The following is a 16118-nucleotide window of genomic DNA, read 5'->3' on the forward strand; positions in this document are numbered from 1 at the left end:
TTAAACAGCTAACCAAGCCAGCCTGGACGCGCTGAGGGAGCTCGATGTAGTTTCTCACGGGAAGAAAGCGAGAATGAGTAGGGAGGAGCTGGTCAGCCGTGATAGTAGGAGGGGCGGGGCCCTGAGCACGGCTTGACAGGTCTGTCGCAGACAGACGTGGTGTCATTGGAGCTTCCGTAGTTGGTCACGCCAAGGCGATTCCCATAGTGAAACACCGAACGAAGTTAGAAAAAGAACTGGGAACTGTTGGAATGCTACTATACATGTAATCCCAACGAGAGGGGTTACATGAAAAGGATGTAGGACCTATGGATTCTTCGAAACCCAACATCCACACTGACGGCGAAACAACTTGTGGCTCAGTGTTCCAACATACAAAGGAAGCAGCTGCTATCGCAGCTAGAGATTGATGAGGTACAACCAGGACCAGGACGACAGGTCAGGGGGGAGATTTCATCATCCCCACACTCCAAGATTGGGTACCAAGCCCCAATAATAATAACAAGTACACTGAATACCAGAGCAGCTGACCTGAAAGATAAGATCATGGCTAAGAAGGCAAACTGGACCCCTCGAAGCCGACTACCAAGACTATGTGAAGTACTCTCTGAAGACCTACCAGAAGATGCGAATGCAGCACTATGGACAATCCCTACCATTACCATCACTGAAGCCAATCAGTTGATGTATAACACAGCAGCAGTGATCCTTGAGATGCTTGGCTATAAGATGAACAGCACTAAGGAGCAGTACCCTCCATGGAAACGATGATTGGAGGCTAAGATCAAGGCAGCGCGGAGGGAGGTTAGCTAGCTCTCAGAGTTGCAGAAGAAGATGAAGAAGAAAGCAGTGCCTAAGAAGTACAACGGGCTGTCCATACCTGAGGTCTTAGAGACTGCCAAGCAAAGACTTACAGCCTTGGCTGATCGCCTGAAGAAGTATACCAGAGAGATAGAAGCCAGAAAAATAAACCGGATGTTCTCCACCGAACCATCCAAGGTATACTCTCAGTGGCAGGGGAACAATATGAGAATAGCACCCCCACCAAAGCTGGAGACGGAGCAATACTGGAAGAGCATATGGGAGAAGGATGCGTGACACAATACCAATGCTCAGTGGCTAGTGGATCTAAGAGCAGACCACAGAAACCTCCCAGAACAGGCCCCAGTAACCATCACAGTGGCAGACATCAAAGAAAGAGTCTCACACATGAAGAGCTGGACAGCACCAGGCCCTGATATGATTCACACCTACTGGCTAAAGAAGCTAACTGCACTCCTCAAGCGCCTGGCAGCACAAATGAACCAGCTGCTAGAGGCTAAGACACACCCAGAATGGCTGACTGAGGGCTGGACGTTCCTGATCCCCAAAGACCCCCAGAAGGGACCAGTCCCATCCATCTACCAGCCCATAACCTGCCTCAGTACAACATGGAAACTCCTGTCAGGCATCATAGCAGCTAAGATGAGTAGGCATGTGGCACAATACATGAGCAAGGCCCAGAAGGGATTGGCAGAGAGACCAGGGGAGCAAAACACCAGCTACTAGTAGATAGAGCAGTCACTCGAGACTGTTAGACCCGACTGACCAACCTGTGCACCACCTGGATTGACTACAAGAAAGCCTATGACTCAATGCCGCACACATGGATCCTGGAATGCCTAGAACTGTATAAGATCAACAGGACCCTAAGAGCCTTCATCAAGAACTTAATGGGTATGTGGAGAACAACACTAGAGGCCCACTTCAAGCCCATTGCACAAGTCAACATCAAGTGTGGGATTCACCAAGGAGATGCCCTGTCCCCACTGCTGTTCTGCATGGGCCTGAATCCCCTCAGCCACTTCATCAAAAAGACTGGGTATGGATACCGACTATGGAATGGAGCAAACATCAGCCACCTCCTGTACATGGATGACATCAAACTGTATGCTAAGAATGAACGAGATATCGATTCACTGATCCATACCACCAGGATCTACAGCAATGATATCTGCATGTCATTTGGACTGGAGAAGTGTAGTTGGATGGTAACTAAGAGAGGAAAAGTAGTCAGAACTGAGGGGATTATACTACCAGAAGGCAACATTGCAGACAATGAGGACAGCTACAAGTACCTTGGAATCCCACAGGCAAACGGGAACCATGAAGAGGCCGCTAGGAAAGGTGCAACCTCCAAGTACCTGCAGAGAGTAAGGCAAGTCCTGAAGAGTCAGCTGAATTGGAAGAACAAGATCCAGGCTATCAACACCTATGCCCTGTCAATTGTCAGATACCCTGCTGGGATAATAAGCTGGCCAAAGGAAGAGATGGAAGCCACTGATGTTAAGACAAGAAAGCTTCTTACCATGCATGGAGGGTTTCACCCCAAATCCAGCACCCTGAGACTGTACGCTAAGCGGAAGGAAGGTGGCCGAGGACTAATGAGTGTCAGAACCACTGTCCTAGATGAAACAATGAAGATCAATGAATACATCAGGAAAATGGCCACAAAGGATCATGTGCTTAGTGAGTACCTCAGGCAGCAGAAACCTGAGAAAGAAGAGGCCGAAGAACAGGAACCATCATGGAAGGACAGGCCTCTGCACAGCATGTACCACCAGCAGATAGAAGAAGTGGCTGACATAGAGAAATCCTACCAATGGCTGGACAAGGCTGGACTGACAGAGAGCACAGAGGTACTAATCATGGCAGCACAAGAGCAAGCTCTAAGTACAAGATCAATAGAGGCTGGGGTCTACCACACCAGGCAGGATCCCAGATGCAGGCTGTGCAGCGATGCTCCTGAGACAATACAGCACATAACAGCAGGGTGCAAGATGCTAGTTGGCAGGGCATACATGGAACGCCATAACCAAGTGGCCGGCATAGTATATAGGAACATCTGTGCCGAGTATGACCTGGAAGATCAAAATGGGACACACCCCCAAGGGTGGTTGAGAACAACAGAGCTAAGATCCTGTGGGACTTCCAGATACAGACAGACAAACTTGTGGTGGCTAACCAACCAGACATCGTAGTGGTGGACAAACAAAAGAAGAAAGTCGTGGTGATAGACGTTGCAATACCAAGTGAAGGGAACATCAACAAGAAGGAACACGAGAAGCTCAACAAATACCAGGGGCTCAGAGACGAGCTGGAAAGGATGTGGAAGATGAAGGTAACAGTGGTCCCGTGGTAATCGGAACACTCGGGGCAGTGACCCCCAAACTGGGAGAGTGGCTCCAGCAGATTCCTGGAACAACATCCGAGATCTCTGTCCAGAAGAGCGCAATACTGGGAACAGCTAAGATACTGTCCCGGACCCTCAAGCTCCCAGGCCTCTGGTAGAGGACCCGAGCTTGGAGGGCAAAATAGACCACCCGTAGGGGCAAGCTGGGATTTTTTTTATTTATATATATATATATATATATATATATATATATATATATATATATATATATATATATATATATATACATTAAAAGCTGTTCATCAGCTGAGCTGGATATGTCCTACCAGGGAGCTAAACAAATATAAGGAAGGAGAGAAAAGCCACACATGAGGATATACACATATGTAATATGAATACATGTTCATATTACATCTGTAGATTATCACAGCATCCATCTTTTACTGTTTCACAAACTCCAAGTTGGACACACACAGGGCTAGTGGTTGTGTAGACACACAAAGTATTTTGTTTATCTCCACAGTTTGTATAGCACTCCTATTTGGTTTGTCTAAACCGTAGGATAAAAATGCTTCAGCTATATTCTAGCTAACCAACACACTTGAATGGATAGCCAAAGCTTTATTCAAACACCTTTCATTCAAAGCATCACATCTACTATGAAATGCTGAATAAGAGATATGATTAGCTATCAGGCGATGTTTTTAAGGTTAAAACCAACATATTGAATTGAATTAGTTAAAACTAGTAGATGAAATTAATAGCGTCACACACATACTTGATGTTTATGTATGCAAAATCAAAACATTCAGTGCTCTGAAAACAATATTGCTGCAGGTTCCTACCATCCATTATATACACTTTATAAGTCTGACTCAATAAAGTTCACAGATATACAGATTAAGCAATACTTACTGTAAGCAATGAAAAAAAACACAGAGGGGAGAAGGAGCCAACTAAAAAATATGAACTCTGAAATTATCGCAAACACTAAGGAAAGCCTTTATTCATTAAAGATATGTAGATGTACAACTATAACACACTTTTCATCATATTCATATCTAAGGAGATGTTACCGTATTGTCCCACAGCCATTCCAACACTCCTGTGTCTGATTTAAACCTACAGCCTGATGTTTAATTTTATTTTGTTTTGGATAAATAAACTATCGTTTTAACTCAACTAGTTTAACCACATGGGTTTATAACAGCTTTTCATCACTACAGGGTATATCCAAAGAAATGTTTCTACCCACTAAAGCCGAGAGTTTCATAGCAATGAAAGGCCTTTGAATTCACCACTGTTTCCGTTGCATGTATTATTTAAATTTTTTTTTATGCTCACTATCAAGAGCCGTGAATGAGTAAATTATCCAGGTATTTTCAGATCCTACATCAGTTGTAAGTGCATTCTGAAATTAAGTTAAATAACAGTAATGCAGTGAGGAGACATGTAATGCATGGTTTTTGGAGATGGAGCCATTAACAAAAAAAGACTCCTGTCAGAGGTTAAGATCTTCATTGATAGTCAGTTTCCACGTGTTGTGAAGGGGTGATGGGTACAGTGGACATGCTATGTAGTGGGAAAAACAAAAGAGACAGACCTCAGAGTAAGTTCATGGAACTGCTGAACCTCCTGCTCAACGTCAGCAAAACAAAGGAACTGATCGTGGACTTCAGCAGGAAGCAGCAGAGGGACTACCATCCACTTGTCATCAGTGGTGCTGAGGTGGAAAGAGTGGACACTTTCAAATACCTGGGAGTGACCATCTCACAGGACCTGTCCTGGACTCATCACATAAACATCACTGTGAAGAAGGCCAGACAGCGTCTCTACCTCCTCAGGCGGCTGAGAGACTTCAAGCTCCCACTCAAGGTGCTCAGGAACTTTTACACCTGCACCATCGAGAGCATCATGCGTGGGAGCATCACCACCTGGATGGGAAACTGCACCAAGCAGGACTTCATGGCCCTAAAAAGGGTGGTTCGTTCAGCTGAACGGACCATCAGAACCACCCTCCCCAACCTGCAGGACATTTACACCAAGCACTGCAGGCTGAGGGCCATGAAGATCCTAAAACAGCCCAGCCACCCCGGACACGCTCTCTTCTCCCTGCTCCCATCAGGCCGGCGTTACCGCTGCCTGAGGATTAAGACTGAAAGGTTGAAGAAGAGTTTTTACCCACAAGCCATCCGTCTGCTCAACTCTGAGCCCTAACTGGACCATTATTGCACAATGTAAATATTATAATTTAAAAAGTGTGTATAGTGTATAGTATATAGAGTATAGTGTATAGTGTGAATTACTTTTTTTATTTTTATTCTTCTTCTTATTTATATGTGTGTGTATATATGGTTGCAGGTACAAAATACATTTCACTGTGCATTGTACTGTGTATAACTGTGCATGTGACAAATAAACACTATCTTATCTTATCTTAAGTAGAGGAATACCAGTGACAGGGTTATGTAGATGAAGAAAGAATCTTAAAAAAAAGGTGAAATAATCGCTACTTTTGATGTTTTAGGTGTAAAAAACATATCAGATGTATAGTTTGTTTTTTAAGACAGTCGTTATGTTTTCAGAAACAGTAATCAGAGGAAAGTCCTATAGGAACAAAACTATGACGTTATCCTATACAACTACAATACTTTGTATATTCTGACACCTTTTTATCAAAACTAACATTAACTTTTTCAGCAATTTGCGCTACATTAGTTTGTCTGTTGGAGCAGACTACATGGGCCAGCCTTCACTCCACACATATATCAATGAGCCTTGGCCACCCATGACCCCTTCACTGGTTCACTGCTGTTCCTTCCTTGGATCACTTTTGACCACTGCAGATGGGGAACTCCCCACAAGAGCTGCAACACTAACAGGTGGTATGATGAAGAGTTATCATAGTGGTCATAATGTTTTACTTGATCGAGCATGAGATCCTTGAGATCTGAAGTCTTCGCAACAAACTGAGAATAATAACATTCAAGAAAAAAAAAAGCATATATATATATATATATATATATATATATATATATATATATATATATATATATATATATATATATATAATATATGAAAGAACATATATGGGAAAGAACAGGAAGCATCATGGAGGTACAGGCCTCTGCACAGCATGTACCACCAGCAAAGAGAAGAAGTGGCCGATATAGAAAACTCCTACCAATGGCTGGACAAAGTTGGACTGACAGACAGCACAGATGCAGTAATCATGGCAGCACAAGAACAAGCTCTGAGCACAGGATCAATAGAGGCTGGGGTCTACCTCTACTGTGCAGAGATGCCCCTGAGACAATCCAGCACTTTAACAGCAGGGTGCAAGGCTGCAGGCAGGGCATACATGGAACGCCATAACCAAGTGGCCGGAATAGTATACAGGAACATCTGTGGATATGCCCCCAAAGGTGGTCGAGAATACCAGCGTTAAGATCCTGTGGGACTTCCAAATACAGACATGTGGACAAACAGAGGAAGTGATAGACGCTGCAATACCAAATGATGGCAACATGAAGAAGAACGAAGCTCGAAAAATACCAAAAGGGTGAACAGACGCTCAAATACATAAATAATATTAAAATATAACGGCCACTAGCCTATTGCTTGCCAACGTTTGTCTGATTGGTTGACAAGTACATACAGCGTAAAGGATCAGTCACGTGATTTCTTCTAAGTGGAAGTGATAAACACGGGACTCTACTTAAACTCGACAAACTTTTCAGATTTTTATGTGATAGCTGTGATCAACACATCAACCGGACTTTCCCACGTTTAAGATTAAGATTAAGATTAAGATAGTGTTTATTTGTCACATGCACAGTTATACACAGTACAATGCACAGTGAAATGTATTTTGTACCTGCAACCATATATACACACACATATAAATAAGAAGAATAAAAATTAAAAAAAAAGTAATTCACACTATACTCTATATACTATACACTATACACACTTTTATAAATTATAATATTTACATTGTGCAATAATGGTCCAGTTAGGGCTCAGAGTTGAGCAGACGGATGGCTTGTGGGTAAAAACTCTTCTTCAACCTTTCAGTCTTAGTCCTCAGGCAGCGGTAACGCCGGCCTGATGGGAGCAGGGAGAAGAGAGAGTGTCCGGGGTGGCTGGGCTGTTTTAGGATCTTCATGGCCCTCAGCCTGCACTGCTTGGTGTAAATGTCCTGCAGGTTGGGGAGGGTGGTTCTGATGGTCCGTTCAGCTGAACGAACCACCCTTTTTAGGGCCATGAAGTCCTGCTTGGTGCAGTTTCAGTTTATGTATGCTTTGTGTAAGACACAAAACACATTGTAAACCTGAATGAAATGTACCCATGCAGCGGTTCCAGCTCTGAAAAATTCAAAGAGGGCAAAAAGTAACATTTAAACAACAAAAAACAAGTGCAGCTTTATTTCTTTGCCAGTCTTTGTTATTTCTCTCACGAAAAATGACGCAAAAATGCTTTCACTTTGCATTTTAAAACTGTGCTAATAATACCTGCAGTATTATTATATTCCCTTAAATGAACAGCTGGTGGACATAATGATATATTTATATTATTTACTCGTTAAAACGAAACAACGAATCGACAACTCACTGACGCCTGTTTCCGGCTGTTATAAATACGCACAGTTACCTCGTCAGACAGAGGAACCACAAAGGATCGCAGCTTCAGTTGCTACAAACAAAAAAAATTAAGCACAATGTGTAAATATGAGCTCGGTTTTATCTAGCCTGGAGGTGGGAGATGAACGGTCAACTTTCCCTCCAAACAGCAGCCCACCCAAGCAGTAACTGTGGGGCAGATGAAGAAGAAGAAAGCGCTGAAACAGTGTCCCTACCGCGGTAAGTAACTACAAAATTCAAAAGAGAAACTGTAGCGCCAGCGAGAATATAGAAATCTGATACTTTAAATAAAAAAAAGAGAGAGTTATTTCCAATGGCTTAAAACATGTTTCATACATTTGAAATTACATTAAAAACCTATTTAGTTAAAAACCTGTAACTAAATTGACAAAGCATCTTCAGAAATTTTTATTTATTTTTTTGGTCTTGAAATGTCAGATATTCAGTAGCCTTGGAGCATGTGTCGCTGCTTTCTTGGAGCAATTTAATAACACTAGTAGGCTTTAATAAATGGAACTTTAATTTAAGGAGCATTAAATATTTCTTTATGATGTATTTGCATGTTTAGTCTAAGGGTTTCAAATAAATATTTCTGTGTGTTTTAGAACATCTGTATAATATTCGGCTGATTGTTGAAGGCAGGCCACTGGACGCCGACTCTGCGTCGCTGTCCGATTATGGAATCAAGACCAAGGCTGTCGTGCAGATAGTGAGGAAGGTTGATGGAGGCTAAGAGAGACCATCATCACTTCATCTGACTGTATGGGAAATATAGTTTTACTGAAAAGAGAAGCCACACCAAAGACAAAACAGACATTTTACACATCTGTTCATTTTGTTTATGGGGTTTAAGCAATAACATGGCAGGGAGCAAGAAAGCAAGAAAGAAAGAAAGAAAGAAAGAAAGCAAGAAAGAAAGAAAGAAAGAAAGAAAGAAAGAAAGCAAGAAAGAAAGAAAGAAAGAAAGAAAGCAAGAAAGCAAGAAAGAAAGAAAGAAAGAAAGAAAGAAAGAAAGAAACCAAGAAAGAAAGAAAGAAGCAAGAAAGCAAGAAGAAAGCAAGAAAGAAAGAAGAGAAGAAAGAAGCAAGAAAGCAAGAAAAGAAAGAAAGAAAGAAAGAAAGAAGAAAGAAAGAAAGAAAGCAAGAAAGCAAGAAAGAAAGAAAGAAAAAGAAAGAAAGAAAGAAAGAAAGAAAGAAAGAAAGAACCAAGAAAGAAGAAGAAAGCAAGAAAGCAAGAAAGAAAGCAAGAAGAAGAAAGAAAGAAAGAAGCAAGAAAGAAGAAAGAAAGAAGAAGCAAGAAAGAAAGAAAGAAAGAAAGAAAGAAAGATCCACAGGCTTATATTAAATGTGGCATTGCTGACTTTTCATCTCCAGAGATAAATTTTTATTTTAAATTTTCAAACTGAAAAAAATTATGTCAATGTGCTGCATGTTTTATACCTTAATCTTTGATTGAACAGAAGGTTTTATTGCCATATGGGTGAACAGGTTCACAGCATTAGAGCAAATAAGAGCTGTGATCGTGTATCTTAACAGAATGAACAAACAAAAAAACTGGATGAGACAAGAGATGAATACCAGCAGCCTAACAGTAAAGGAGCAGCAGGCAATGACACGTTAACAGAAAATAACTAAATGTTCAGGAAAAGGAGAATGTATGTTCAACATCATTTCAAATTTATTAATGAATTAAATATTTAGATTTATCTTCATTATGATTTAGGTATAATACAACTGTGAGGATCTGTTAGCAAATTAATCACCAACAAAACACCATCATGTTTATTTATGATGTGATACCATCAGAGCAGAATTGTAAAACACAGCATGGTGTATTATTACAGGTAAGGCGCTCTTACGTCAAAAGAAAGGGAAGCTTGACAGCTTTGTGTTGTTCCCTTTATTTTTTCTGCCACACAGGTATAGATTTCTGTCTGGGGGCCACACCACTGGGGCATGGCGCATAAGGGCCACTTGTTTTCAAACAGTCAGTAAAGATCTTCAGGCACACAAAACAAAACTTCACCTTGCACTGAGGACAAACAAGAGATTTACAAAACTTCTTGCTGTGCTCCAGCAGTAAGCCACAGGTGGGACAGGCACGGACGGAGGGGCACCCGTGGATACCCTTCATAGACTCAAAGATGATCTCTGGGCAGGTTTCTAGAGTTTTTAGTGACTGGTTGCAGCAGCCACGATTTCCACAGCGGTCTTTGCGAGGTCGTGCACCCTTCCACTCCCTCAAACACTGCCAGCAGAATTCGTAGGGCCGTCCTTTCTGTGCTGTGCACACTTTGCAGAGGACATTCAAATCTGATCCATTCTCTCTCTCCACAGAGGATCTGCACCCAGGACACTACATGGACACAGAAGAAAGACACCATTCAATTCACAGTTAAATGTTTTATGAGAAATAATGAATTTCTATTCACTGTACTGATATACTTACTAATTTGGTCTTAAAGGTCTGCCTGGCAGCATTGAAAGCCAAAGTTTTTTGAAATTGCAGTATTTCTTGAGGGGTCAGAAGAGCCATTTTCAAAACCTCTGAAAAAGGCCACTCAGCACCACAAACACCACACGTAAACCTTCTCTCCCCCTTCATTAAAAAAAGAAAACACAAGTTATTCTTTTGACTCACATGTTAACTGGAATTTAAAAGAAAAAAAAAATGTGTCTGGTTGAACATTAATTATGAAAAATATAATTTTGCCCATAATTTATTATGGTCATGACTGACTGTGGCAGCTGATGAAACAAATCATATCCTAAACAAAAAATTCCATCAAACATCTCAGAACGGCTTGAATAAATTATTTGATGCAACACTGAGATGATCTTTGTTGTTTAATTCTGTCTGAAAGCCTTTTACAGAAAAAGGAAATTTGCACAGAAAACATTAAAATGTTCACAGCAGGAGCACAGGTGTGACTAATTTCCTTTGGGATTAATTATCTATCTATCTATCTATCTATCTATCTATCTATCTATCTATCTATCTATCTATAAACTGCACTGCAGTCTCACAAAAGAGCAGTGAGCCAGCATGCTCGATCCCGGTGTTGTAAATAAAATGTGGAATATATTACAGGTTACAGGCTTGTACAGCATTCATTGGCTGCTCGTCTATTTTTGAACATCTTTTAACAGTCCAGGAAATATGGAGTTTACCCAAAAATGCCAAAGTGCAAAAGCGTGAAATGATTTCTCCAAAAATGTTAGTACTGTTGTGGATATTGTGAATGTAACATTGTGTAGCAAAGTACTATTTAAGAGCCTCTGTAGCAAACCCAGGAAAAGCCTGTCCCAGGGACTGGAAGTTAATATTCCCAAAAGACCATGTGAGAAACTGGGACTGTTGTTGAGGATCACAGCAACAAGCTTATTAAGAGATTAAAAATAATAAAACTAAGCAGAACTGAGCTGAGCTAATTGGTGCAGCCCTTCAATCTCAGTTTTTCATTAACCAAAATATTTAACTCATATTCCTGGACATTTACTAAGCTGTTCTTTGAAGACAGGAACTGATCAGAGATCAGCAACAAAACCTTTTTCTTATCTGCATCTAATGAAGTGATCATATGAACTAAAATGTTTTGTACACAATGTTTGTACTGATGTGGCTGCAGAAAGAGTGAGTAGCATTCACAGTTAATATTGAGGAACCTCAGTTTACAAAGTTTTCACTTAACTCAACTCAGCCATTTAAGTTAAATAATTTAAAGTCTACAAGTTACAAAAGAGAAAATGGGAGTGAGAGCTAGAGAGTTTCTCATTAACAGCACAGACGGATTCTACTTAGATAAAATAATGAGTTTACAGCACAGTGCCTCTGTTTCTCTCTCTAATGCCTATAATGTTGGTCCTCACAATCTGCAGCAAACATAATGATGACAGATCAGGAATTATTTTCTTAATTTATTCACACGAAAAAACATTAACTTCTGTAATTACAAGGCCAATCAATCAGGCTTTTAACACCTACTTTCTGTTATTTATTTATTTAAATGAAGCCAACCCATCGCCGCCTACCTGCTCCAACAACCTGAGACACCAGTTGGTGAGAGAGGTCGGAGTCACAGCATGACCGCAGGACATCACAGCTCTTGGAGATTTGAAGCCTTCATACAAAACTGCCAAGAAACACACACACGCAAAAAAAAAACAAAAAAACACGTGTTAAACAACAATAAATGCTAATGTGTATCGTTGGTTGATGTGAACACAAACGCGCCCAAGTGATACTCACAATCCAGATCATCGTCTCTATCCACAAAGTTAAGTGTTGGGTCTTGAGGGTTGTAACATTTCTCCTTGCTTATTGTCATATTTGAGCCCATCACGCTGCAAAAACCACAACAAACAAGTCAGACTGATCAGTTTCGGTTTCACTTCAGAGCGCAAAAATGCGCAAACCCTGTGTGTGTGTGTGTGTGTGTGGGGGGGGGGGGGGGGGGGGGGGGGCACTCTGTTGCGCAGATTTCGGAAACGAACACTTCCAAACAGCTGGCGTTTCTTCGTCGCCGTCAGCGTTCATTCGTGTTTCAGTATCACTGTGATGTCAAACTGTGAGCGCAACACCGTAACAAAAAGTCCGATCAAACGAATTAATAAATAACCAGTGAAATTAAACCAATGAGCAACCAATGAGTAACTCGCACATCAGTGAATGAACCACGCTGAGTGTTACCTGTGCAGCAGTGTCTGGAATAAGGCCATCGTCGGTGTTTCCACGAGGCGCGCTGGATGCAGCCAAAAGACATCTGCGGCGGTGTCGAGCCTAGCAACTGCTGACTCTGCATGACGTGAACGCAAACGTGTGGCTGCAGTAAACATGGAGCTTGGAGTATAGCAGGCATTTGATCTAATGAAGACACTAAATTCTACACTACCTGGCATTATGATGAGCATATTGTTTATATGTTTGAACTTTATTTGAGCTTTTTGGTTTACAAATGTTCTTGGTGACATATTTAAATCTTACTGTGTATTTTCTGCAGTGCTTTTTGTTCTACAACCACAGCAACGCAGGATATGTTCTTGAAATTTCACTTGCATTTAGGGGAAAAGGAGGAGCTCTGGGGAATTTTAGTCATAACACATTCATGCTGGGAATACAAGCGTATAAGTTAATAGTATTTTTTAATATCTTAAACTGAGTAAAATGTGCCATCCAGTGGAATCAAACTGAAACAACCATTGTAACTTTATACTGACTGAGTTAAGATTTAAACATTTTTATATAATCATACAGAGGACAAACACAGGGTGAAAGATGTGTTTGTCTGCAACTGTTTCTGTTTTTTATTTTTTTACATACAAATAAAGTGGTAAGTTATGTGACATCATGTTATTAATATTACAGGATACCAAGAAATGAGAAAACTGTAAGGGCACACAGAACAACCTCCAGGAAGTAAATAATTTGATTTTTTTATTTTAATATTTTGCAGCTTGTGCCCATAACATTGTGCTTTTATTTATGTAAATCAATGCAAACGATTACCACTGTTCTTGTCATTCACCAAACACAGTATGATCTTGTCTTCTCTCTTTAAACCTGTTTATTCAGATCTGATTTGCATCATTTTAACTTTGATAAAAGATTTAGGGGAAAATGGCTCCATCCATTTTTTTCCCGCTTACCTCATCTTTTGTGGAATTTTTGGCTTCATGCAATTCATGCTGGGAATTATATGCAAATAAGTTAACAATGTTTTTAAATAATTTAAACTGAATGAAATATATTGTTCATTAAATCCCCTTTGGGGCTGCATCAGGAGGGGTATAAGGTGTAAAACTGCCATATTATGTGGAGCTACCTGTGACAGCTCCTTCTCACAAGAGAGCAGCTGAAAATAACATTAAATTAATACAATTAAGACTGAATTTCGTTAGAGAGTCTATTGTAAAATCATACAGTACAAAGAATAAACAAAAAATAAAACTGTATTTTCCTACATTTCCAAACTTCTGTAGCAGCTGTAGGATTAAACTAACAACAGTAACAAAAAAATTTGCATTTCAACTCAATTGTGTACTAGTTTAGCTGACAATAGAGTGCTTCTAGATAAAATTCAAGTATTTTTTTTCAAAAATACTGTATTAGCAAGGAAAATATTGTACATGACTCTGTTTATTTTTATATGCTTAACCTCATTTCAAATTTGTTAATGGTTCAGATTTATCTTTATTATGGTTCAGGTATAATACAGCTTTAAAGATCCCATTTGTTAGCAAATTTCTCACCAACACAACAGAAAACGATTTATTTATGATATGTCAGAACAGAGGATGATAAAATCAGCATGGTGTATTATGACAGGTCAGCCTCATGGTGTTCCCATTATTTCTTCTGCCACACAGGTATAGAGGTCTGTCTGGGGGCCACACCACTGGAGCACAGTCCATACGCGTTCTTCAGGCACACAAAACAAAACTGCACCTTACATCGAGGACAAACGACAGCTTTACACATCTTCCTGGTGTGCTCCAGCAGTAAGCCACAATTGGGACAGGCACGGATGGAGGGGCACACATAGACCCCCTCCGCAGAGTTAAAGATGATCTCTGGGCAGGTTTCTAGAGTTTTTACTGAGTGGTTGCAGCAGCCATCATTGTCACAGCGGTCTTTGCGAGGTCGTGCACCCTTCCACTGCCTCAAACACTGCCAGCAGAATTCGTAGGGCCGTCCTTTCTGTGCTGTGCACACTTTGCAGAGGACATTCAAATCTGATCCATTCTCTCTCTCCACAGAGGATCTGCACCCAGGACACTACATGGAGACAGAAGAGAGACACCATTCAATGCACAATTTTATAAGAAATAATGAATTTCCATTTACATTCATTTACTGATATACTTACTAATTTGATCTTAAGTGTCTGCCTGGCAGCATTGAAAGCCAAAGTTTTTTCAAAATTGTTCACTTCTTGAGGGGTCAGAAGAGCCATTTTACGAACCTCTTTAAAAGGCCACTCAGCATCACAAACACCACAAGTAAACCTGATTTTCCCCTTCATTAAAATAAGAAAAGAGAAATTATTCATTTGACTCATTGGTTTATGAAATAAATGCCTCCTGTTATTTAGTGATGACTTTTATTTTATTTTATGTTGTTTTATTTCATTTAAATGAAGCCAACCCATCATGACCTACCTGCTCCAACAACTTGAGACACCAGTTGGTGAGAGAGGTCGGAGTCACAGCATGACCGCAGGACATCAGAGCTCTTGGAGATTTGAAACCTTCATACAAAACTGCCAATAAACACACAAAAACACATGTAAAACAAGAATAAATGTGTGTTCTTACGTTGGTTGATGTGAACACAAACGTGCCCAAGTGATACTCACAATCCAGATCATCGTCTCTGTCCACAATTGTAAGTGTTGGGTCTTGAGGGTTGTAACATTTCTCCTGTTTTATGGTCGTATTTGAGCCCATCACGCTGCTAAAAAACAACAAAGAAATCAGAGTGATTAGTTTCGGTTTCACTTCAGAGAGCAAAAATGCTCAAACCCTGGAGGTAGAGCACTGTGTATGTGAGCACTCAGTGTTGCAGATTTAGGAAACGAACACTAACTTCCAAACAGTTCGTCTTTTTTCCTCACAGTCAGTGTTCATTCATGTTTCAGTATCACTAATGTCTGACTGTGGCACTTAGTGAGCGGGTAGAGCTCCTCGGTGCGCAATTTCCAACCGTAACAAGAATTCCGATCATACGAATTAATAAATAACCAGTAAAATTAGACCAGTGAACATCCGGCCAATGTAACACGCGCATCAATGAATGAACCACGCTGAGTGTTACCTGTGCAGTAGTCTCTGGAATAAGGCCATCGTCGGTGTTTCCACGAGGCGCGCTGGATGCAGCCAAAAGACGTCTGTGGCGGTGGTGAGCCTAGCAACTGCTGATGTCGTGCACGCAGACATGTGACTGGAGTGACAGTGAGCTGCCTCTGCGGATTTTTACATTCACTGTGTGTGTTCAGATAGCAGCAAATCACACGGAGTCTCACACAGTTAAATATGCAAGTCTTTAATAATCAGTAAAACATGACAGGTGAAAAGAGGTTACACATGGATGAATCATTAATCATGACATACTGGCCGTGTCTGATTGGCTGACATCAACTATCTAACCAACAGTGTAAACATAAAGTCATCCAAAAAATAAAGTCATGTGATTTCTTTAAACTCTTAAAGAAATGATTGTGAAACTAAATTAAATGTGGAACTCCCCAAATCCCCCTCAAGCACGTTTAGGGTGTTTTTGGTTGGTCAAGCCTTTGTTGTCAGCTG

The 16118-nt window shown here is 40.7% G+C and overlaps 2 protein-coding genes across 2 annotated transcripts; both read right to left on the bottom strand.

Annotated features, from left to right (window-relative positions):
- Positions 1-9470: 9470 nt before the first annotated feature.
- LOC115797401 (probable E3 ubiquitin-protein ligase RNF144A-A) lies at positions 9471-12592 on the bottom strand. The gene is made up of 5 exons (XM_030753971.1): positions 12505-12592; positions 12064-12158; positions 11847-11947; positions 10264-10413; positions 9471-10170 (listed from the first exon to the last, which is right to left on the bottom strand). Exons 1-5 carry the CDS (start codon positions 12531-12533, stop codon positions 9715-9717), a joined length of 831 nt encoding a protein of 276 aa, XP_030609831.1. The 5' UTR covers positions 12534-12592; the 3' UTR covers positions 9471-9714.
- A 1365-nt stretch (positions 12593-13957) lies between these two features.
- Positions 13958-15761, bottom strand: LOC115797313 (probable E3 ubiquitin-protein ligase ARI7). The gene is made up of 5 exons (XM_030753859.1): positions 15628-15761; positions 15170-15267; positions 14973-15073; positions 14681-14830; positions 13958-14589 (listed from the first exon to the last, which is right to left on the bottom strand). Exons 1-5 carry the CDS (start codon positions 15747-15749, stop codon positions 14161-14163), a joined length of 900 nt encoding a protein of 299 aa, XP_030609719.1. The 5' UTR covers positions 15750-15761; the 3' UTR covers positions 13958-14160.
- Between the last annotated feature and the right edge of the window lie 357 nt (positions 15762-16118).

Source organism: Archocentrus centrarchus, chromosome 18 (assembly GCF_007364275.1).
Source record: "Archocentrus centrarchus isolate MPI-CPG fArcCen1 chromosome 18, fArcCen1, whole genome shotgun sequence".
NCBI classification, from domain to species: Eukaryota; Metazoa; Chordata; class Actinopteri; order Cichliformes; family Cichlidae; genus Archocentrus; species Archocentrus centrarchus.